The sequence below is a fragment of the Apodemus sylvaticus genome, chromosome 21 (assembly GCF_947179515.1).
Source record: "Apodemus sylvaticus chromosome 21, mApoSyl1.1, whole genome shotgun sequence".
In the NCBI taxonomy this organism is placed as follows: domain Eukaryota; kingdom Metazoa; phylum Chordata; class Mammalia; order Rodentia; family Muridae; genus Apodemus; species Apodemus sylvaticus.
Window position 1 is genome coordinate 23,875,686 of NC_067492.1, and position 24,145 is coordinate 23,899,830.

Consider the following 24,145-nt stretch of genomic DNA (forward strand, 5'->3'; position numbering starts at 1 on the left):
ACACACACACAGTAAGGACTTACTACCTGAGCTTGCTCTCCGTTCCTCTTATCTTTATCTCTTGAAGGTTGGGCCAAGCGTCTCTCTACTCCACTGTGCCAGGCTAAGAACAAAGACTCTAAACCATCCTTAGGCAGATCTCAAGGGCACAGACACTCCTCAGGTCTGACTGGGACGCAGGGGGTGCACAGCCATGCACACACCTCTTGAAGTAGCTGCAGTCCGTGGCCCACCGCCTGCCAGGACCATCTACCTTCTGCCTGATGCAGAAGGCAGCTATGCACAGGCCCCCCAAGGGACCCGGACGAATAGGAACCCCAAAAGACAGAGTCTTCAGAATGCCTGTTAATCCGTTATGATTTATTAGCTGTACAGCAGTAGATCCTCCTCCCCAGCGTTCAACCCCATTACATATTTTATTACAGGTCTCATGTTGGCATCCTAAAATAATGAAAAATATCACACAGTACAGCTAAGTACAAAAATGCATCAACCTAGATTCTGATAGCTAACTGATGGCTCTCTTAAAAGCAATACACAGAAGAAAACAAGTGTTTGAAATCAGTCAGACTGAGGTTTTTTTAAAAACACATATCAGCATGTGACAATTCATGTGCAAGAATCACTTTTTAAGTTGGTTTGTTTCACATTATTATTAATATTTTTTTCCAGATCTGAAGTTTAAATTCCTGACCTACTGAAGTTTTTTGGCCCACTTGCCAGGGTTGCTGTGGCCATTCATAATCAACTCTTCTGGCTTTAACAGAGATTTTAAAAAAATGTAACATTCAGCTACAAACAGAGCAAAGAAAATGTTGATGAGGAAATCATAAATGAAAATTATTTGTTCAAGGTTCAAATGCTGGCTCCATGAGCTGGAAATCAGGACTTTTCACACGGGCGTCGTCACGACAGCAGGCAGCAGGCCAGTGCCCGTCGGCTACATGATTGTGATTGATTCAACATTTACATACCACTAAAGTCTGTGTCTGTGGCACCTTAATTTGCAAATAATTAAAATGCTGGGTTTTCTTACACTGCACTTCTTTTCAACCTCTTAATTAATGGAAAAGATTAAAATGTAAAAAAGGTTATTTACAAGCTTGACCATACCAGAAACTTTGCCAAGAAAAAGGCAAAGCTTTCAGGACGGACAGAAACTGATCGTAGCATGCCATCCTACTGGTGTGCAACTGACTCTGACCAAAGGGAGTCAGGAAAAGCAAAAGCAAAACCAGGTTAAAAGTCTCAGTCTTTCCCAAGTCTGCATTTACAATTAAAAACTCTCTTGGGAAGACCATAGAACTCTGGGAAACCGGAGGCCATTCTGGAGTGGTTTACTAAATCAAGAGAGAGGGCTCAATGTCTCTGTTTCCATCTAAGAAAACTAGTCAGGCATCAACGCTGTCCTCAGCACTTCCCAGTAAACCCTCAGGGACTGCGAACATTCCATGATTTGCTAAGATCAAACAAGTTCTAGTTAAATCATATTTTTCTAACATCATCCTTGAAGTTTTCGTTCTCAGTACGTTTGGTAAAATGGTGTAAAATTATGCCGTTCCCAAAGCCAAAGAAAGAAAGAGAAAAATTAAGATTTGGGCCGTTTAAACACAGCCCAATAGTCCTGGTGACGAGCAAGGCCCCGTCATCACCGGTCCATCATGCTGAGAATCATCTCGGGTGTGAGGTCTCCATTGGGGGCGTCTGTGGTGGCTGCCTGCGCCTCCTCCTCTTCTCCCTCCGCAGGCTCAGCATCTGGCTCTTTTTTGACTTCAACTATAATGTTCTCAATTGCACCTGTGTTCTGATCTTCAACCTGGATGATGGCTGTTGCTGGCAAAGAAGGGCAGGACAAACAAACAAACGAGACGTACATTAAAGCCCCCAGAGAGCACGGGTTTGTCTCCGATGCTGGCAGTAGTGGGATGGACCAACAGGGACGCTGAGTCAACCGGAGTCACAGCAGCCCCTGTCAATGCTAAGTAGTCCACATAAAACTTCCAGCAGGCTAGAAACTGTCAGGAGACCAAGTCCTGACTTTCACCTCCACAGGCCTCCAGACTGCACTCTACCGTGGCTGACATTTCTGATCCTGGACTGCTCTCAACAGTGTGTAAGTGACATAACTGGGCGATTCTCGATGGAGTTACCCCTGTTCTGTGATGGATGTTTAAACATGGGGCTCGGGGACCATAATTACAGATTAGGCCCTGAATCTAAAGACAAGAAAAGCTGTTCTGAGGAGATCTAGAGATATACAAAGAGAGCAAGACCTGCTACCATCTGGGCACTGTGCTAGAAAGGGAACACTCCTGGGACAATCCTTCACCTGAATTTTTTCTCCTTCCCTTCTTCTTTCAAGTAGCCCAGGCCAGCCCCAGCCCCCCAGTGTCCCCCAGCAGGACAGTCTCAGTCTATCCACGGCTTCACCCCTCATGCCCTAGAACCCTGTCTCTCTTCTACTTATAACCATGTCAGCTCTGCCACATGACTGTGACATTGGTGGTTTTATAATCCCTCTCAAAGTAACAGTGCACCCATTTTGGAGACATCAGTACCCTCTCTAGACTTTTTCATCTGTAACAGGCTTTCAGACTGCCTCACGTTTCTCAGGAAAACAACCTCCTTAAAAAAGGCTAGCTGAAGCCAGGGGGTGGTGGCGCACGCCTGTAATCCCAGCACTCTGGGAGGCAGAGGCAGGCGGATTTCTGAGTTCGAAGCCAGCCTGGTCTACAGAGTGAGTTCTAGGACAGCCAGGGCTACACAGAGAAACCCTGTCTCGAAAAAACCAAATGAAGGAAGGAAGGAAGGAAGGAAGGAAGGAAGGAAGGAAGGAAGGAAGGAAGGAAGGAGGGAGGGAAGGAAGGAAGAAAAAGGCTAGCTGAGCACCTGGGCCTTGTACCCTGCACTTGCTCTAAAGCTCAATCCCCACCCTCAAGACACTCTGCTTCATCACATGAGATGCCCACTGAGCCAAGGCAGGCAACTTACGCTGGTTCTGTTTGGGCTGGTTGCTTCTTCCAGGAGGTCGCCCTCTTCTCTTCTTGGCAGGTGGTGGGGCTGGGGTCACAGGTGGAGGTGGAGGTGGAGGCTGGGGCTGAGGCTCTGGCTCAGGTTCAATTTCTACAGCAGGTTCCTCCTCCTCCTCATTGTCGTCGAGATCCGGCTCAGCATTTTCTTCTCAAGAAATTAAAGCACAGGTGGTGGGTCAAGCAGAGTGGTGAGAAGCAGAGTTAAATGTCCTGAAAACACTATTTGTTTATATTCCATTCCCGTAAGGAAAGGCCCTGCGCGGGCAGGGCAGTGCACACCTGTGACCCCAGCAGTTGAGAGGCAGAGGCAGTCAGATTGTGTTCAAGGCCAGCCTGGTCTCTACAGACTGGACAGCCATGGCTAAGAAAAGAGATCCTGTATCAAAAAAGAAAAATACCTACTTCCACATTTCTTTGAGTTGCTTAGTGTAGGAATACCAATTACTCTAATATATAAATATATAAATATACTGAGTCTAAGAATAAGAATGCCAAGTGGTGCATTGAGAATGGTGGTGGTGTACGCCTTTAATTCCAGCACTTGGGAGGCAGAGGCAGGTGAATTTCTGAGTTCGAGTGTGGCCTGGTCTACAGAGTGAGTTCCAGGACAGCCAGGGCTATACAGAGAAACCCTGTCTCAGAAAAAAACAGAAGAAGAAGAAAAAAAAAGAATGCCAAATGGAGATGGGGGTGCACACCTTTGATTCTAGCATTCAAGAGGCAGAGACAGGCAGATCTCTGAGTGCAAAGACTACACAGAGAAATCTTGTTCAAAAAACAAAACAAGCCAACAAACAAAAAGTTTCAAACCATACAGATAGCTTCCTCTTTTATCGGTTATGTAACAAACTACAAAGCAGTCCTTATGCAAATAATAACAAGTATTTCTCTTATTATACAAACGCAAAGCAGGAGACTGAGCTTAGGTTGAGGTGCGGAGAGGGAGATTCTCACCTCTGGACAGAGGCAGGAACATATGGGGTGTGTGCACACACCCACCTATATGAGAAGGAAATACTGAAACTGCAGATGCAATGCGAGTCCTGTTTACTAGGGAAAGAGGCAAAGTTCTGGGATTGTTTTTCTTTTCTGATCCATTGCCTCCAACTCCTAATATCTACTTAGCGCAATACTGGGGACTGCCGCAGAAATTTGTGCATATTTGGCAAGTACTACTGAGCTATATCCTCAGCCTATAAAACTATTAAATGTAAAGGGGTGAATTAAGAGAATACCAACAAGGAATCAGACAGGGAGGCTTTGAAGTCTCAGATCTCTTATTTGGTGTATTGACTTGACACACCCACCCTCCACTTCCTGGGGAGGGGGGGCGTCTATAGCACCTGCAACCCAACAGTGCTCCGAAGATTAAGAAAACAGACAACTGCATATGGTAGTGTACATATACAATTCAGTTCATAAAAGGTTGAGGCAAGAGAGCGGGAGTTTGAAGCCACCATGAGTTATACTGTATATAAATACAGCCTTTATATTGTTTCACTAAAATATAAAAAGTCCCTTTTATTAGGTTTCATTACTTCAGTTAAGAGGATTTATCCAGCACTGGGGAGATAGCTCAGCTAGTAAAGTGCTTGTCATGAAAACTTGAGGACTTGAGAATTTGATTACCACCATGCACATTTTAAAAAAATAAAAAGGTCCTTGAAGCTGAAAGGATTGCTCAGTGGTTAAGGGCACTTCCTGCTCTTGAGTTCAGTTCCTAGCATTCACAATAGGTGGCTCAATAATCCAATTGCAGGGGATTTAATGATTTGGGCCTCCACTGGAGTCTGAATTCATGCCACATACCTATTTCCCCACATACACGTACTATTAAAAGGTTAAAAACTAATAGAAAAAAGCCTGGAGTGGTGGTATGTGCCAAATAATCCTAGCACTTGGGAAATATCTCAGGAGTATCACGGGGGCGTGACCTCCAGCCAACACACACACACACACACAGAGCATTGCCCTTATTTACAGGAAAGGTGATAAGCTCAAGCTACTGGAGGTAGGAGTCAAGTCTCTGACATCAGCCTGAAGTAGATTTGTTGTCTACAGTTACAGGTAGCCAGAGAGTACTTAGTATCCCTTGATCCCTTGCCTAGTACTGTGGCACTGTGGCGCACTCTCGATCTCGATCTCTCTCTCTGTCTCTCAACAATGTTTAAAGTTAGAGCTGTGGTAAATGCCTCATCTTCAAGATAAAATGCTTCATGTTCCAAGTGAAAGGAACACACTGTAGGTGGCAGTGTGTCAGAGACAAGGTGCTTCCTTGTGGCACTCAAGCCTCCACTGCCCTAGGCCTAGAAAATGAAACAAATGCAGCCGGAAATGGGGGGAAATGCAGAGAAAGGTTAACAAGGTCAAATAGGCTTCAAAGGTTTTTGGCTTTGAGAAAGTTTGGAAAAATTCTGTGGTGAATCTGTGCAGAGGCTAACAGACAGAAATTACAATGTAGTAAGACTATATGGCCTTTGCTAGCAATAGGATGAGTCCAGATTGACCCCAGTGTTGTAGGGGAAGATCTACCAGTGAAACCAGTAGTGAAGTCAAAAGAAAGAACTGTGCAGATCTACTAGAGGCTGTCAGGAGTCTCTTTAGAGACAGAACATGAACATAATGAACAACATGGTACCAGAGAAAGAGAGACACTGCAGCAAACAACTACAGAACTATGCAACCTGACGCTTATTGTCATCACTTCTAACTTCTGGGCTCATCTGGCATTTCTTATTGCCAGGGCTAGCCTTGAACTTGCTGTGTGGTGAGGCTGGCATAGAAGCTCTGCTTTGATCTTCCTGTTTGGACCTCTATGAGTACCACCTGGCTTTAGAGACGCAAGCGGAGAGGAAGAGGGACCTTCTTGTCTTACTATCTTCACCTCTAACCAAATCAACAATGACCCACTTACCACTATCAGAGGAGTCTTCTTTTTTAGATCGCATCTTTCTTTTTCTTCCTCGTTTGCTCTTCTTTGTCTCCCCTCCATTTTCCCCTTCTACACCATCTGGACCAGCACAGTTATCTGCATGTCTTGCCATTGTATTCTGTTAAAAGGAACAAACCTTGTTTCACACTACTTAAAAAACTAAGTTCAGACTGAAAGTTCTCTTTAACTGAACAAAAACAAACGTTAAGGACTCTATCAAGTCTCGAAATCTGCTAACTACACTGACCATGTTCCTCCCATCCCATTCAGGAAAGATGAAAGATGGGCAGCATCTGCAGCAGTCAGAGATGGGGGAAGAGAACGAGAGGAAAGGAATGATGAAGTACCGGGAAGAAGGCTGGGCCTTGTGCACATGGGGTGAGGGGTGAGGAGTGAGGGGTAGAGGTGGTGTGAGCTCAGTGCCAGTAGTCACACAGGCACTTGGGGGAGATTCAGAATAGCTGGCCAGTGCTGACCTGCCTAGCCAAAAGAGAGCCAAGTCAGACTAGTTAGGGATAGGATGGAACACAGATTTCAATCCACCCAATGAAATGCCATTTTACCATCAGCCTACTCAATCAGTCCCTATCAAGAGAAGGCTTTCCCCATGGACAGAAGAGCCTGAGACAGGAATAAATAACTCTTTTTCAAATGGCAAAGTATCTCTACATTTATTACTCCAGTGGCAAAAACTCCATTCTGTAACAGCAGATCAAATATGTGATATTAAAAATGAACCATAATAGGAACCTGACCCTTACCCGGCGTGTGAATGTTTTCCCACACTTAGAACAGACAAAGGCCGCAGGGACAAAGTTGGGATCGTGATAGCGCTTGAAATGCATGTCAAGGAGCTGTTTCTGGCGGAAGGTCTTGTCGCAGTGGCTGCAGGCATAAGGCTTCTCACCCGTGTGAGTGCGCTTGTGCATGATCATGTGCCTCTCCTGAAACACAACTGTTTGTCAGAGAGGCCTCGGAGAGTCACAGGGCTCTTACTCCAGCTGCTATGTATGCACACCCTATGCTTTTCATCCTCACGGGTTTACACTGTCTGTCATGATGGTAACAGTATAGTCACAGGGAAGCGAAAGTGCGTCCCTAAAACCCCAGCACAGAGAAAGCAGCTTATTTGTGCTTAGATGATTTTCTAACTCCAGTTTAAGAATCCTGGGGTCAGATTCTTTTCTCAAGCCTTGGGATTTTTTGGTTTGCTTTTTTTCCAGGCGTAGTCTCATGCAGCCAAGGCTGAACTCTAATTCACTATATAGTCAAGAATAACTGATTTTCTCCTGCCTTTCCCAAGTGCAGAGATTACAGGTGTGTGCCATCACACTAGGCAAAAAGTACCTATATAAAAATTTTAATCTTGGGCTGGAGTGATGGCTCAGCGGTCCAGAGCACTGACTGCTCTTTGAAGGTCCTGAGTCCAATTCCCAGCAACCACATGGTGGCTCACAACCATCTGTAATGGAATCTGACACACTCTTCTGGTATGTCTGAAGACAGCTACAGTGTACTTACATATAAAAAACAAATATTAAAAAATATTTAAAAAATGCTTTAATCTTTATGTAATATTGGGGATATTACCAGGTAACTACTTTGCAACTGAGCCACACCCATCCCTCTTCAAGGAAGAAGTTGATGGTGTGTCTTAAGATATCAATTGTGACCAATGTATATGTATATGGAGGCCCAGATTCAATTGATGAGTAGCATCTATAATTTTGATTGTATTCCTTATACTTGTCTGAAAAACATCCTTCTTAGAAATGGCTACCAGGTTGGCACACACCTTTAATCCCAGCACTTAGGAAGCAATAGCCAGGTGGATCCCTAAATTTGAGGCCACCTTACTCTACAAAGATTATACAAAGAAACCATATCTCAATTAAAAAAAAAAGTACCATACTAATCACATGATACTTGACATGGATAGGGCCCCAATGGCTTTATAACTAAAACAGCACCTACCTGTCTACAAGCATAGTCACACTGGTCACACTTGAAGCGCTTCTCATTTTTGTGTGATTTTTGATGCTGAATGAGAGCGTATCGCTCATGAAACACAGCATCACAGTAGCGACATTTTTTGCCCTGCTCAATATAGGAATGCTGTTTTCGCAAGTGGACACCTGCAAACAAAATATAAAGCCAAGTTGAACTTGGAAAACTCACAAGTTAAATATTTCAACAAATTAGTATTATATTTACTTCTTAAAAACATGAGATCAGAAGTAAACCCTTCGGTGAGTAGGTGTGAGAGCCTGAGTTGTTCCCTAGTGCTGTGACAGCCCCCACCCTTCTCCAGCTCCACCCAACAGTAACAACAGGTAGGAAGAAAACAGGTCGAAGATGGAAGCCTGAGGACTGCCCTGGATTCGGAAGCAATCGGATGTGCTGAGAAATCCAGGAAGTGAGAGCAAGAGGTCACGGACTAAATGTGAGGTAAGGTAAAGAGTAAAGTGGGTGCTGGAGATGACACCCATTAACAACAAAGCCACTCACCGAGGTCAGGAATAGTGGAAGGGGTTAAGACCAAGCAGTGTCAGACACTGCTTCTGAAACAATGACATTAAAATGGGGATAGGAACAGAAAAGGAGAGTCTGGTCCTAAGACAAGTGTGGAACGAGGGAGCTGATGAGGTCACCAAGGTAAGGCCAAGAGTCAGAACTAGCACAGTCAGGCTTGTTTCACTGCTGAGTCAGGGTCTGTATGACTCAAACAGCTTACAATGTAGACCAGGTTGGCCTTGAACTCACTGAGGCACCAGCCTGCCTGTCTCCCGAATGCTGGGATTAGAAGCCTTCACCACCACACCCAGCCTGGGTTAGGCTTTAAATCTAAGAGTTAAGGTCACTGAGAAGAGGGAACAGTTTTAAAAGGGAGGCAAGGGGGAAGAACTACCAAAGAAAGAAATCCAATGGTACTTTAATCATAGAGGCCGAGGAAAAAAGTGCTTTATAGAGAATGCAGTGCACTGTTTGTCTGTTGGGGGAAGGTACTGTTAGGGACACACATGAAATGAGTAGTGTTTTAGCAAGGCCCCTTACCAGAATGCCTGTAGACAGTGCAAATGAAAGGGACACTAAGACAAGGAAGGAAAGACTACAAGGGACAGAACTGTTCATTGTGGTTGGCTGAAAGGAACTGAGTTAAAACTAGGGTTCACAACATGACACGGATTTAACTTCCAGCAATATGGGATGGTGTGCAGTGTGTATGAGTGTGGTGGAATACATTTGGAAAAACTCAGTTCTTTACTTTTAAATTTTTTTGTGGTACTCATGATTGAATGCAGGGTCCTACACATGCCAGGTAAGCACCTGACCTCCAAGCTCGGTCACCAGCCTTTTCTAAAAAATTCTTCGAGTCAGGGTCTCCCTACACAGGCGTAGGCAAGTCCTGAAATGTTATCCTCTGGCCTCAGCTTCGTGAGCACCTAAGATGACTGTCTATACCATGAGGCCTCATTCAAAAGAATTCTTTTGTGGGTAGGAGAGAAATGAGTACACCAACTTGAAAAAGATCCAGGAGTACGTGTGTGAAGGTAAACATTAATAATAATAATAATAAAGATAAGGAAACAAAAAAGAGGGGCTGAGGGTGAAGGGACAGGACAGATGAAAAAAGCCATACTCCTAAGGGCAGACAGGAATTGTGAAAGTAAATGTAGAGACAAAAAGATTACAGTTGGTTTTATAACAGGAAACTTCACCCTTTTCTATCCTAAGAAGAAAAACCAGGAAGGTTAGTAGTACAAGGAAGGAAAGACTTGTCCAACTCTATGGCATCATGTCCCTCCTATAGAGCAGAGCCAAAGGGTCTGTGCCACAGAAGAATTAATATACTAAGGAACAAAAGGAACAGCCCTGGAAGAGCAACTCCGAGGACTGCTCAGGAGGAGGACAGCCCGTATTAGGATTATTCACATATGATGTGTAAAGCCAGTGTCTCTCCCCTAAGAGAAACTAAAACCCAAAAGGTCAAAGAGGACCAATTCTGTGGATCGGGTTCAATCCCAGCATGGGAGATGGGGAGAAAGAGAGAGCACACACTTCATGCTCTCATCTCTGGGCTCAGAGGCTGCAGTAGGGCATCAGGCCCTGCTGTTACTCTTGTTACTCCTGAGGTGGCTTGGTTTCAATTCCCAATACAACCAACAAAACACAACAACCCCTAAAGATCAAACTAAGACAAAAACAAAACAAAACAAATGAACAAACAAAACAACCTGAAACATCCTGAGGGAACTCAGGGGCTTCTGCCCAGCTTTGCCACTCATAAATTATAAAGAACATCTGAGCCGGGCGGTGGTGGCGCACGCCTGTAATCCCAGCACTCTGGGAGGCAGAGGCAGGCGGATTTCTGAGCCGGAGGCCAGCCTGGTCTACAGAGTGAGTTCCAGGACAGCCAGGGCTACACAGAGAAACTCTGTCTCAAAAAAACCAAATCCAAAAAAAAAAAAAAAAAAAAAAAAAAGAACATCTAATATATCTTTGTGAGCATTAGGCTCACCACTGTACTAGAACTAGAGTAAGAGACACCTTGTTTACTTTATACTGTAAAAATCATATGTAATCAGGAAAATCTAAATCACAAAAATGTAAGTGAATGTAAAGAATATTTCTAAGACTGTAGCTTCCTGGTACAGCACTTGACTGCTAGTACATGTGAGGCCCTGGCTCTGACAGCCAACACTTAAAAGTTCAAATATGTTCAGGAAGCAGTGTATTTTGGGTTAAGAGCATAGACTGAGTAGTATTTATAATTTTTTCCTTTAGTAAAGCAGGACCTACTAATTTGGCTAAAGCCAGGCTTATACTCCCCCAAATCAAAGGATTCTCCTGCTGAAGACCTGAGAACCTGGGACTACAGGTGTGTGTCACTAAGTAACCTCCTTACCTTCTGAATGAGACAGTCTCACACAACCCAGGCTGGCCTTGATGATTCTTCCGGTTCAACCTTCCAAATGCTAGCACTTACTATTCTTGACTTCTATATTTCTTTAGTAAGAAAGATGAAGAGAGAACTCTAGAGAACCCTATGTGCAAACATGTGTTACACTAACATTTCTTTTTTTTCTCTTTTTTTCTTTTTTGGTTTTTTTTTTTGAGACAGGGTTTCTCTGTGTAGCCCTGACTGTCCTGGAACTCACACTGTAGACCAGGCTGACCTCCAACTCAGAAATCCGCCTGCCTCTGCCTCCCAGAGTGCTGGGATTACAGGCGTGCGCCACCACCGCCTGGCTACACTAACATTTCTATAGATGAATTCTCCCTCTATGTAATTCTGGCTGACCAATGCACAGGAATAATTACCACCAAACCAATAAAATATTCCAATTACTCACAGAGTTCACATATACTCTTGAAAAACCTGAAGGACACTGACCTTATTTGAAACATGCTACTTCCTTATTTAGAGGGTGAAAGCTACTATCACAGGTCTACTATCACAGTTCCTATTACCTTATGTATACTCTATATTCTGGATATATCTAACTTGTAGTTTCACTCCAATAAAGAGAAAGAAGACAGGGGTGGGGGGGGGGGGCCACTAAGCAGAGGCTTTCACTAAGTGGTAACCCATTCATTAACATACACAAAAGTTTGAATTTAAGGTCAAGTTTTTATCTTATTCTCATGAATTCTTTGTCTTACCTAAGGTCTTACTTACCTAAATCACTTTTTCGGGCTATGACAGTATCACAATGGGGACAATGAAATTTGGCCACATTTTCTGTGTGCTTCTGTAAAATGTGCATCTTCATGGTACCACTTTGGGTAAATCGAGCATGACAAATATAACATTCATAAGGTTTTTCCCCTTAAAAGGAAATACAGAATGAACAAATTAAATGAAAAAATATTATAGCTTTAGCTACATAGGTGAACAGAGGAGTGGCAGACACAAGTTAGGCCATATAGAATCTAAGGCCTTGCTGGAGAAGGTAGAGCTTAGTGCAATTGATTGTTAAATTCGTGCCCATCTTCAGAATTAGCAGACAAACCCTGTACCTTTGCTCTGCTCAGCCTTCTACATTCTATTTTAGGACAGTATTCCTTATTGGCAAAGCTTACTTTGGGGGGGGGGGCAGATTGGAACTAAATTGTTCTTTCTCTTTTATTTTTTGAAGCAGGGTCTTGTCTTGCCGCCTAGGATGGTCTGGCACCAGAGATCCTCTTACCTCAGCCCCAAGTGAGCATATTATAGTCTTGTGCTATGACACTTAGCACAAACCTTTCTTTTTACAAAATGATAGTACTTAGAAACCAGAGTATATTCGATAATCTATTCAGACTTACTTTGTTTTTTTGAAAGTTGAAACAAGTAGTCACTATGCAGCCCAAGTTAGTCTGGAATTTGCCATGTAGACCAAGCTGGCCTCAAACTCAAAAGATCTGCTTGCCTTTGCTGGGATTAGAAGTGTGTACCACCACATCCAGCTTCTACCCAGACTTTTAAAACATGAGATTTTAATTTCATTTGATGTCTCCCTTAAAAGAACCATTTCCACATTATAAAACTCAAATAAAATTTCCTTGAGTGTATTTTCAGAACCACCAATTTCAGAGGATATGCCAGAGCTTTTCTTAATAGTCTTCCATTCTGGGAAGCCCTGGGTGCGCGTGGCAGTTTCCAGGAGTCACTGAAGAGCAGCTCATTAGTACCAGGAGGGGAGAAGTCCTACCTGAATGGGTTCTCATATGCCTTTTCAGCTTGTATGTGTCCCTGCTGGCATAACTGCACAAACTGCACTGGAACGGGCGCTCTCCAGTATGAGAGCGAATGTGTCGTTTTAATTTGCTGACCTGAAACATGAAAGCAACCGAACGAACCTCTTACACTTCTGTTAACATGGACTATAATATGAACTCTATGGCTTAGGTACAAAACCTTAATTTGGGGGCACTAAAGTTAGGAAAAGTCCCTTCATTGCAGCCTTTGCTTCCTCTTAGCAGTACTATAATCCAAAAAGATGGGGGTGAATAGACAGGACACAGATCAGGCAAAACTGTTGCACTAATAATTGAGTTGGGTGGTAAGGTACATGATGGTATACTAACTATTCTTTACTGTTTGTGTGTGTGGTGGTTGGTGGTAATCTTGAAGATTGAACCCAGGGACTTGTATTAGGCAAGAGGTCTCTACCACTGAGCCACGTCTCCAGACTTTTTATTCTGTTTGAAACTTTTCACAATACTTTAGTAAATAACTCACGCCTATAAATATATATATATTGTTTTCCTCTCATTTGTATTTCCTAGACAGGCTGAGATTTAGGAATCTGAGTTCTCTCTCTCTTCCTTGCCACTTGCCCTGCTGTGTCTTATTAAATACCCTATCCCAAACTATGAGTTTCAAACATGACTCTAAAAAGTATTTTGGATGTTCATAATTAATATCTGTCTGGAACTTTCAGAAAAAGCCTTCTGATTTTAAGAGCAAACCCCTCCCACACCCATAAGAATTATATACTAAATTTTCTCATTTGCTCAACGGTCATGAGACCCATCCTTGCAATCTCTCTCAATCCCTGTTCCTTTTGCCATGTTCAGGATATGCCACACAGACTAAGAGTGCTCTTCCACTCACCTGTAGTAGTACCTCACCCCTAGACCTGCCTGATTTACCAGTCTTACAATAGTCAACAGAATACATCTCTCTATATACTTTCAAATTTTTCTTTTAACTTTGCATTCACATTTAGTTTGTTGGTAAAACTTTGGAACCAACTTGTAATCTTTACTTATTTATGCCCTTTGGAAAAATTGGTAACCTTTTCTATCTAAAGCTGTAACAGAGGGCTGGGCATGGTGGTGCACGCCTGTAATCCCAGCACTTGGGAGGTAGAGGTGGAGGCAGGCGGATCTCTGAGTTTGAGAACAGTATAGTCTACAGAGCAGTTCTAGGACAGCCAAGAACACACTGAGAAACCGTCTCAAAAAGAAAACAAAACAACAACAAAACTCACAAAAATGGTTTTTACTGTTTGAAATAACATTTCACCACTATCAGATCTGAAACCACCTCAAGGTTTCATAGTTCCTACTAATCTTAGTATAGGCCGTTTAACCCCATTTGCAAGCAGTTTAAAACTATTCTTACTATTTCTCTCTTTAACAGTTCTGGAGCCTCGTGACAGAGCCTAATAATAGTCTACCACTGAGCTACATTCACACCCAGTATCGCAAATAAAACACATTTTAAAGAACCACCACAGCAGCAAGTAGCAAATCTGATACTGATCTCATGTGGTGGGTCTCACTCAGTGAAAACAGTTACACCATACATAACTACATAAAATTACATCTCTGTGCACAAGCTTATGGTTACACTTCAGTCCCTTTGCAAAGATTATCAGTATATCTATGCAAATGTTCTAAAATCCAAAACAAGGTGGGGCTAAAGAGATACCTCAGATCAGTGGTTAGGACTGTCAAGTGTTCTTCCAAAGATACACGACAGAGTCACAGCAACTCACATCTACAAGGGATTCAACTTCTGCCCCAGCATTCCTGTGAACTCAAACCACTCCACACATAATTAAAAAAAATAAAATCTTAAATCACCAACCCCCAACAAATAACCACAAAAACAAAAACCTGGAAGAAATCTTGAAGCACCTTTCGTGTTAAAAATTACTGGTAAGAGATACACAACTTTTACAGATGTTTGGAGACTGGAGACATAGCTCAGTGGTTGAGTTTATGCCTTAGGAACTGGGATCAAACACTGGTTCATGCAAAAAACTGTTCATTCTATATACTTGTTGAGGCAGAGTTTCTTTGTGTAGCCTTGGCTATCCTGGAACAAATACTGTAGACGTGGCTGGGCTTGAAATCAAAGAGATCCACCTGCTCTGCTTCCCATGGGCTGGGAGGTGCACCACCACTTTTATATGTGGTCTCTCTCCACTGAATTCATCCTATTCTAAGGTCTTCTACTGCTGGATATTCTCCAAAATAAAAAAATAAATAAAATAAAAACTAAAAATCTTTAAGAAATGATGTTTTAAGGCCTGGCAAAATGACTGAGTAAATCATTTGCTGATGACAGAGTTTCAACGTCAGGATCCACAGGGTGAAAGAAAAACTGCTAGTCAAGGAGTGGCAGGAATCATCCCCACCCCCATCCCAAATAGAAAAATAGGAAAGAAAAAAACCAAACAGCTGGGTGTGGAGGAACAGGCCTCTAATCCCAACACTCAGGAGGCAGGGGCATGAAGAATTCTGTGAGCTCCAGGCCAGCCTGGTCTACATAAGTAGTTAGACCTTGTCTCAAATACTTAAGTCTACTTATATTTACTTTCTTCCATTAGCTGTAATTCTTAATACGACAATGAAACAGTAGCATTAAGGCCCTAGGTGATGATGATGATGATGATGACGACGACAACAATTTGAGACAGGGTTTCTATCGCTTAGACTGGTTAAAGCCTGCAGCACTCCACCTGCTTCAGCCTCCCGACTGCTGAGGTTATAGGCATGATGGGTCACTTCAGTGACTCACAGTTAATTAAGAGGGATTTGCTCTGGCTTTTCCCCGGTCTTGTTGGAACTTTACACAGTAATGAGAACCGAATCTTATTGCCCCTCTTTCAGCTCCCTATAAAGTAATACACACTGCTGAATTAGTCTTGTTTTGGAGATAACCACTTATTTTTCAATATAATATTTGATTTGGTTGCTTACTAATGTCAGGTACCCTCCCCCTTTGGTAGTATCCTTACTCAGTTTTGGCAATAGGGTAGACTCAACATCCTTTCTCTAAGTGATGGGACTCAAATGCAGAGCCTCATGGACACTGCTTGGCATGCACTGCGCACTACAGCTCTACAGCTCCAACCCCAACCTTACATTACTGCAATTATTAAGACAGGCGCTTAACTATATTCCATTGGTTTCAAACTCAATATTTAGTCCAAGGTAATTTCAAACTCACAGTTCTCAACCTATCCAATGCTAGGATCAAAGGGGTATACACAAACCTTCCATTCTGAAATGACTCGGGTAGTTATTTCTTCAAAGTATAGGAGAACTTTCTTGTACTAATATATAGAGTTGGTATTTTTATTTATTTTTTAAAGACAGTAAGACAGGGTCTTGTCTGTCCGTCTGTCTGTCCATCTGTCTGTCTGTCTCTCCTCCCTCCCTCCGTCCCTCCCTCCCTCCCTTCCTCTCCCTCTCTCTCTACATCTGGCTATCCTGGTACTCACTATGAAGACCAGGTTAGCCTTGAACTCAGAGACCCATCTGCTTCTGGCTCCTAAGTGCTGGGATTAAAGGCATACACTAGCATGCCCAGCCTTAGAATAGGTATTCTTTAAAACAAAAAAAAACCCACCATGGTCTAAGAAAGCTCTAAATAATAAAGAACTAAATACTCACTTCTACACTGGCATAATCACACATGGAACACTTAAATGGTTTCTCATGAGTGTGTTTATAACGACGATGCCGCACCAATTCTCCACTGGTCACAAAGGCCATGTCGCAGTCTGGGCACTTGTGAGGACGAGTCCCTAAAGGAGGGAATGACAAGAATTAATGGCATATTAGATGACAGCAGCTCTACAAGCTAAAGAAAGCCCTGGATAAACTGTTATCACTAGTCCCTAAGATGTAAAATACATGCTAAACTTTAGTTTCTGCTAATTATTTGATTCTAGTGCCTTTGAACAGAAAAATCCTTCTTATTCCTATTTTGTAAATATACTGGTTACTAAGAATCCAAGCATTAATAGAAATTCCATAGTATTTCAGTCTTTACCATAACAACATAGGTGGGTAGTAGTGGTGCATGCCTTTAATCCCAGCACTTGGGGGGCAGAGGCAGGGTTGAGGGGAAGCGGTGGAGGTCTGAGTTCAAGGCCAGCCTGGTCTACATAGTAGGTTCCAGGACAGCCAGGGCTACACTGAAACCATGTCTCTAAACACCCACCCACCCCAAATCAAAAAAGATTATAATTAGGAGAATTATAATAATCATAATGTTAAGAATGAGAACAGACACCTGCAGAAATTATCCTTCCTTCCTTCTTTCCTTCCTTCCTTTCAAAGGCAAGGTCTCAATACATAAATATATCCCCAGACTGGCCTTAAACTCTATTCCTAGTGCCCAGCCTCCCTGGTGCTTAGGTTTACAGGCATAAAATTCCATGAACAACTTCATAAAAATGACTTTTTAGAAAGATGAAGTATGAACAAGGAATTGCTGATAGAAAAACTACAGTAACTAAGAAATGGAAAGGAATGCTTATTCACTGGTTAAATTTGCTTCTTTAGTACCACTGAGTTAGGAGAAAATGGAGGAATTCTTTCTATGAAGCATGTATATATAATCTGTTGGCACAGAAAAATAAAACAATTATCAAGGGAAGGAAAGCAAAATTAATCTCAAGAATGAGGTAATCAAAATAATAACTTCTGGTTTTTACCTAGTGTTATTTAGGGAAGAAAAAAAAAAAGAGTTCTGTCTCTGGGAGAAAAAGCTTGGCAATTATCGAACTGGACACTGTGGAGCATCCATCAGGCTGAACAACATGACCACTGTGTTCTTCTGCTCAAGGCTCATAGTCACCAAGTCGTTTTGTCGTCTGCTATAACTTTACAGGCAAGAGTACCCACTAGAAGCTGGGCATGAGGTGAATGCCTTTAACTCTAGCAGTATAGGCAGACATGGGTACAGCTCTTTGATTTCAAAGCCAACCTAGCCTACATAATAAATTTTGGGACAGCCAGGGCTATGTAGAGAGACCCTGTTGTAGTAAAACAAACAATCCAAAGATTACCCCCTAGGATAAAAGCACACTTAGAAAATGAAAAGCCTATTCTTCATCAGGAAGTAGACATGAGTATATATGCATTTGACGTTTTGCAGGCTTAGTTAATTAAGTTACCACATCAATTCTGGATAATCACAGAATGAACTTTTCAAAGCTTAAGTACAGTCTAAGAGTACTCATGTCAATGTATGCACAACTGACAAACTATCAAAAATACAGTGTCAAGCTGGGCGGTGGTAGCGCATGCCTGTAATCCCAGCACTCTGGGAGGCAGAGGTAGGCGGATTTCTGAGTTTGAGGCCAGCCTGGTCTACAGAATGAGTTCCAGGACAGCCAGGGCTATACAGAGAAACCCTGTCTCGAAGGAAAAAAAAAAAATCAAAAATAAATAAATAATACAGTGTCTTCAAAGTACTAGACACATTTATGTGTGTGTGCACTGTAAAGTGACTAGATGGCTAATAATATCCCAGTAGATAACACGGTACTTATAAAGCAACAATCAACTAATTGTCTAATCTTTTGACATGTAAAGCAAGACAACAAATTTAATTTGACAACCATTATAGTAAATCAAAACCAACAACCACCATTTTAAATGGTGAAGATAGAACATGAAGATAGAGGAAAAGCTACTCTGAAAGAAGAAAATATGGGAAGAAACCATTCTCCATGAAAAACTGGGTCAGAGGACTTACAACCAAGTACCTAGGGAGAAAGATAAAAGCCTGCAGAGAAAGTAAACTTAGGGTTTCTACTGCTGTGATTTAAAAAACAAAAAACAAAACAAAACAGAACAAAGCACTATGACCAAATCAACTTGATGAAAACAGAGTTCATTTCAGCTAGACTCTCAGGTCACACCCCACTGCTGAGGAATTCAGGGCGGGAACTATGCTTTCTGCACTGCTCCCTCTGGTTTGCTCAGCCTGCTTTCTTATAAACCCCATGACCACCCCAGCCTAGGTGTGGTACCACCTACAAGGGGCTAAACACTACCATATGAATAATTCATTAAGAAAGGGCTCCATAAGCCGGGCAGTGGTGGCACACGTCTGTAATCCCAGCACTCTGGGAGGCAGAGGCAGGCGGATTTCTGAGTTCGAGGCCAGCCTGGTCTACAGAGTGAGTTCCAGGACAGCCAGAGCTACACAGAGAAACCCTGTCTCGAAAAAGCCAAATCCAAAAAAAACAAAAACAAAAACAAAAACAAAAAAGGGCTCCATAGGTTAGCATGTCAGTCAATCTTAATGAAGGCATTTTCTCTTCTCAGATAACTCTATCGCTTATGTCAAGTTGACAAACAGACAGATGGATGGACACACACACACACACACACACACACACACACACACACACACACACACACAACTTGCCAGTATAAGAGTCTAAGAGAAGTCGAGAATTTCAAGAATTTAGTCATGTTACTGGAATCTGGCCATATGCAACATGAATACTGAACACCACTTTAAAGAATATTTTGTATTTGAACAAGTAAATGAACTCTGAGAATGGTACTTATACTTTTCTATCCTTAAGTTGTGAACAACCTACCTTCTTTGAGATGAAGCAAGAAGAAACAAAAAGAAAAGCATAGTTCTAACACAGGTATGATTTACTTCTATTTCTAGTGTTCTTTCTCACTGACTGCCTTGGACTTTTGGGTCTCTTGTTTCTTGCCACTGTTAAATCCTCAGCAATGTAATGCTAAAATCTTTATGAATTAATATTCTTCAACTTCCTACTGCAGTAATCTGGATTAAAAACCACCGTTTTAACCTTTATCATGCTGTAGCCCCACATTAATATCCAGTACCTGTGTGTGTGTTAAGATGATTCCTCAGGAGGGTTACTGTTCTGAATGCTCGGCCACAGAGATGGCATTTGTGTGGTCTCTCATCAGTGTGGCTTTTCATGTGACGATCCAAATTTGAACGTCGTGGACACGTGTAACTGCAAAGCTCACACTGGAATGTTTTCTTTACACCTATATGCAAAAAACAAACAAACAAAACAACAACAACAAAACATGGACGTGTTACAGTGTTTCAATGTTAGATTAATCCCAAACTAGAATTATATTATCTTAGTGTTTTATAATCAAGGTCAAACTAAGTAGAAAATAATTCACACCATTAATAGACTTACTTCTCTTGAGGACTTAAAAACACAAATAAAACCCACCTTTTGGACTGATTAAAAGCCATGGCACCCACTAGATGTTTTAAAAAAAAAAGGGGGGGGAGCTGGAGAAATGGCTCAGTGGTTAAGATCACTGAGTGCTCTTCCAGAGGTCCTGAGTTCAATTTCCAGCAACCACATGGTGGCTCACAACCATCTGTAATGAGATCTGATGCCCTCTTTCTGGTATATCTGACAGCTACAGTGTACTCATAAGTAAAATAAATAAATCTTTAAAAAAAAAAAACAAAAAAAAAACCCAGCACTTGGGAGGCAGAGGCAGAGACAGGTGGACTTCTGAGTTGGAGGCCAGCCTGGTCTACACAGTGAGTTCCAGGACAGCCAGGGCTATACAGAGAAACCCTGTCTCGAAAAAACAAAAAAACAAAAAACAAAACAAACAAACAAAAGGACAAAATAACTTGCATACAGGCTGTTGTATCCTTTCTCCCAAATGGTTCTACAAGTCCATTACAGATAAACTCATTTTACCTTTTTTTTTAATTTTTGTTGGCTTCGGAGGCTTCATATTACCAACCACTTTCTCTGCATTAACCTCAGACAGCAGTCCTTCCTGCTGTTCTTCCTCGAAATCATACACAGACACATCCACGTCTTTGCCCTCCTCTGTGTAACGAAGTTTGCTCTTTTTGGTTTTCTTTGTTTTTTTGGCTGGTGGCTGATAGTCTGGGTCTTTTTGCCAGCTAGGGTCTTCCTGAGGAGGGAGCTCCCCCTGCTCTAGTGTCTCCACTTCTCCATTGGCCCCCACTTTCACCACCTGAAATCCTTCAGGCAAAGGTAAGGTGTGACATATCATCGGTTCACTTTCTGCAAGACCCTCTTTAGACACTTCATTCTCGTAAGCCCCCTGAAGTTCTTCTACTGAAGTAGTAGCAACAGGTACAGTCACAGGAACAGGTACTTGGACAAGCTGAAGCTCTCCTATGTTAATAGGTTGCTCCTCCATATTTACAACCTGCAAGGTTATGATCTGGGTATCGTCCACTGCAGCCTCTGCTTCAGGAGCCACTGTACCCTCCATTACTTCAGTCTTCATCTGCAGAAGGGTAGGATCCAGCTGTTCCATCATCACCATCTGCACACTGCTGTTGACATCCTGGACCACCTCACCCCCATCCGTCTGGTTCTGGGGCAGGTGGCAAGCATCTTCTTCCTGGCCCCCTTCCCGGCGTCTCTGGTAAGTCTTTCTTTCCTTTCCTTTAATGAAAGTTTCCGACTCCTCCACAATGGCTTCAACCGCCTCACCTTCCATTTCCCCTTCCTTTATTAAGGGAGAACACAGATTGTTATTCATGATATGGTTTGCCCAAATCAAAGCATATACATTTTAAACTAAAAACATTTTAGTGGCAGGTGGTAGTGGTGTACACCTTTAATCCCAGCACTTAGGAGGGGCAGAGGCAGACAGATCTCTGAGGTCAGCCTAGCCAGCACAGAGAAACCCTGTCTCTAAAAATCAAAATCCAACCCCCCCCCAAAAACCCCACCTTAGTGAATGAATTAGGCATCCATCAATGATTATTCAACAGATATCTTCCTCTCTGATGGAAGAAAAAAAAATCACCACCTATATATTATAAATCTTGCCAATCAAAGCAAAACCTGAAACCGATCAAGACTCTGGATTATACTTAAAATTAACACAAAACTGGTGACAGTAGGTATTAAATATACTGCAGAAGTAAAGTTCAGTTTAAGAGAAACACTACAATGTTAATTTTGGTTTCTTATGCAAATAAACTGCCAAAAGAAAAAACAAGGAAAAGTTGAAGCAACAACCTATAGGCTCAAGCTTTCAAACAGGGGATGTGGCCTCCAGAAGCAGCCGGCAGGGTCTAAGGCTATTCTCTAGTCGTTATTACTGGGATGTTATTAATGGCATTGGGTGAATCACACAGGCACAGGCCACTCTTCTACCACAAACAACTACCTGAGCTAGGTACTTCGGGACGTGACTAGAAAAGCAGCAGGTGCACAGGAGGCTGGAGGATGAGGCCTGAATGTAGGTTGGCCACACAATGATTGATACCCAATCACAAACAACAAAGAGACACTAGGCATTAGAAACCTTAATTCTGGGTATTTAATTATATTAAAAATTACCAGTAAAGCTAGTTTAAAGCTTACTCATTTGGAACACATAAAAGAATAAAAAATTTTAGTCAGAAGAATAAAATTAAAGATAGCTATTGTACAATATGCAGACAATAGGTAGCATTCTATATATTTACCTTCTCTTACCACAGATGAGACAATATATGTTAGACTTAATGATTCCTCAATGTATACACATTTCAAAATGTTAAACACAAATATATTTACTTTTTCTTCCAATTAAAAATTAGTTTAAAAAATACATTGTAGGGAGTAGGGCTTGGTGGTGCACAGCTTTAATCCCAGCACTGTTTAGGCAGAGGCAGCCAAATCATTGAGTTTATGCTAGACTAGAACAGCTAGGGCTATATACTGAGACCCTGCCTCAAAAACAAAAAAGCATATACTCTATTTATAAAGCACTAGAAGAGACTTTGCTTGCTTTTAAATGGCTTTGGGTGTCAGATCCAGGACCTCACTGAACTACACTCCTAGCCCCTGCCTTGCTGTTTTTCCTGAATTCTCCCTTAGAAATCATACTTTGTCATAACTTTTTCAGAAAGCTTTATTGTGGGGCTAGGGAGATGGCTCTGTTGAAGTGCTCTGAGAAAGCAATGAAGACATGAGCATGATCCCAGCACCCACATGGAAAGTTGGGCATGGCAGTGTGCCTATAATCACACTGCTAGGGAGGCCTGACTGTCTTGCCACCATGCCTGTCTACAGTTTCTGTCTCTTACATCTTGGTAGTGCCTAGAGTAAAATAAAAGGCCAGCAAGATGACTCAAAAATGAAGCTACTTGCTACTAATCCTAATGACCCAAGTCTGATTCCTAGGACTAACATCATGGAAGGAATCAACTCCTACAAATTTTCTTCTGACTTTCATGTGTACTGCGGCGAGCCATGTGCATGCACACTCGTGCATACACACTAAATAAGACTTAATTAAAAAAAAAAGAAACTTCATGAGTAAAATGAGGAGCTGGAGAGATGGTTTCTTGGTTAGGAGTACTTAGTGTTCTTTTGGAGGACTAGGTTCAGATGGAGCTCACAACTGGCTCTAACTCAGGTTCCAGGGTTTGCAATTCCCTCTTCTAACCTCTTGAGGCACCAGGCATTAGATTGACATACATACATACATACATACATACATACATACATACAAACAAACAAACATACACGCATGCACACATACGCATAAATCTAAAAATAAACTAGCTGACAGAAAAGTGAGTCTGAGAAATATCTAATTTAAAGCAATGCTGTAACCTAACAAAAACCACAAGTGTGTGTGTGTGTGTGTGTGTGTATCCCTAAACAATTTAAAGTGCTTTATGTTCTTGGCCCAGTCTCAAACAAAGCTCTTGCTACTTTTACTAGAGACACAGTTTATCAATTCTCTGTGCAGGCACTGTGTCTGCGCCAGCATTCAGGGAAGGCATTATAAAATCTGAAGAGAAACAGTCATGGCCTGACTCAGGATGAAAAGGGTGCAAGGTAAAATAAGGTAGGCTTGGAGTAAAGTAGCATGAAAAGGAGCATGACCACGTCAAAAGCAAATTCTTGCATAAATTACACTTGGAATGTTATGAAAACCTACCTCAAAATAAGAAAAGGCTGAGAATACAGTTCACTGTCAAGGCACCTGTCTAGCACTAATGATGTCCTAATTTAATCCCAGTACTGTCCCCTCCTTCTCACCCAAATTGAAAGATGTTTTGGTTCACAACTTTTAATCCTAGACTTGGGCGGCAGCTGTATCTCTGTAAATTCCAGGCCAGGCTAGTCTACATAGTGAGTTCCAGGCCAGCCAAGGTTATATAGTGAGAGGCTGTCTTGAACAATATGCCCCAAAACAGAAAACGACTAAACCAATTATTACAAGAAGTTGTATTTTACCCAAAGGCTGTTGCTCTCATTGTCTTTTTTTTGGATTTGGTTTTTTCGAGACAGGGTTTCTCTGTATAGCCCTGGCTGTCCTGGAACTCACTCTGTAGACCAGGCTGGCCTCAAACTCAGAAATTCACTTGCTTCTGCCTCCCAGAGTACTGGGATTACAGGCATGAATTACAGATTAGGAGAAATTTAAA

At 42.1% G+C, this 24,145-nt stretch overlaps 1 protein-coding gene across 4 annotated transcripts in view; it reads right to left on the reverse strand.

The window, feature by feature from the left end:
* Window positions 1–339: 339 nt before the first annotated feature.
* Ctcf (CCCTC-binding factor) overlaps window positions 340–24,145 on the reverse strand; it is a 51,561-nt gene continuing 27,755 nt past the window's right edge. The window contains exons 3-12 of one of the 4 annotated variants that reach the window (XM_052166560.1): window positions 20,430–21,219; window positions 19,573–19,743; window positions 16,360–16,493; window positions 12,660–12,780; window positions 11,645–11,794; window positions 7,939–8,099; window positions 6,726–6,908; window positions 5,947–6,082; window positions 2,992–3,177; window positions 340–1,827 (exon numbers count right to left, since the gene is read on the reverse strand). In XM_052166560.1, the coding sequence (XP_052022520.1) occupies window positions 1,649–1,827; window positions 2,992–3,177; window positions 5,947–6,082; window positions 6,726–6,908; window positions 7,939–8,099; window positions 11,645–11,794; window positions 12,660–12,780; window positions 16,360–16,493; window positions 19,573–19,743; window positions 20,430–21,210 (2,202 nt within the window). In that variant the 5' untranslated portion in view covers window positions 21,211–21,219 and the 3' untranslated portion in view covers window positions 340–1,648. Of the gene's footprint in view, window positions 1,834–2,991; window positions 3,181–5,946; window positions 6,083–6,725; window positions 6,909–7,938; window positions 8,100–11,644; window positions 11,795–12,659; window positions 12,781–16,359; window positions 16,494–19,572; window positions 19,744–20,429; window positions 21,220–24,145 lie in introns of all 4 variants that reach the window. The other 3 variants (XM_052166559.1, XM_052166558.1, XM_052166557.1) reach the window with 3 other exon arrangements.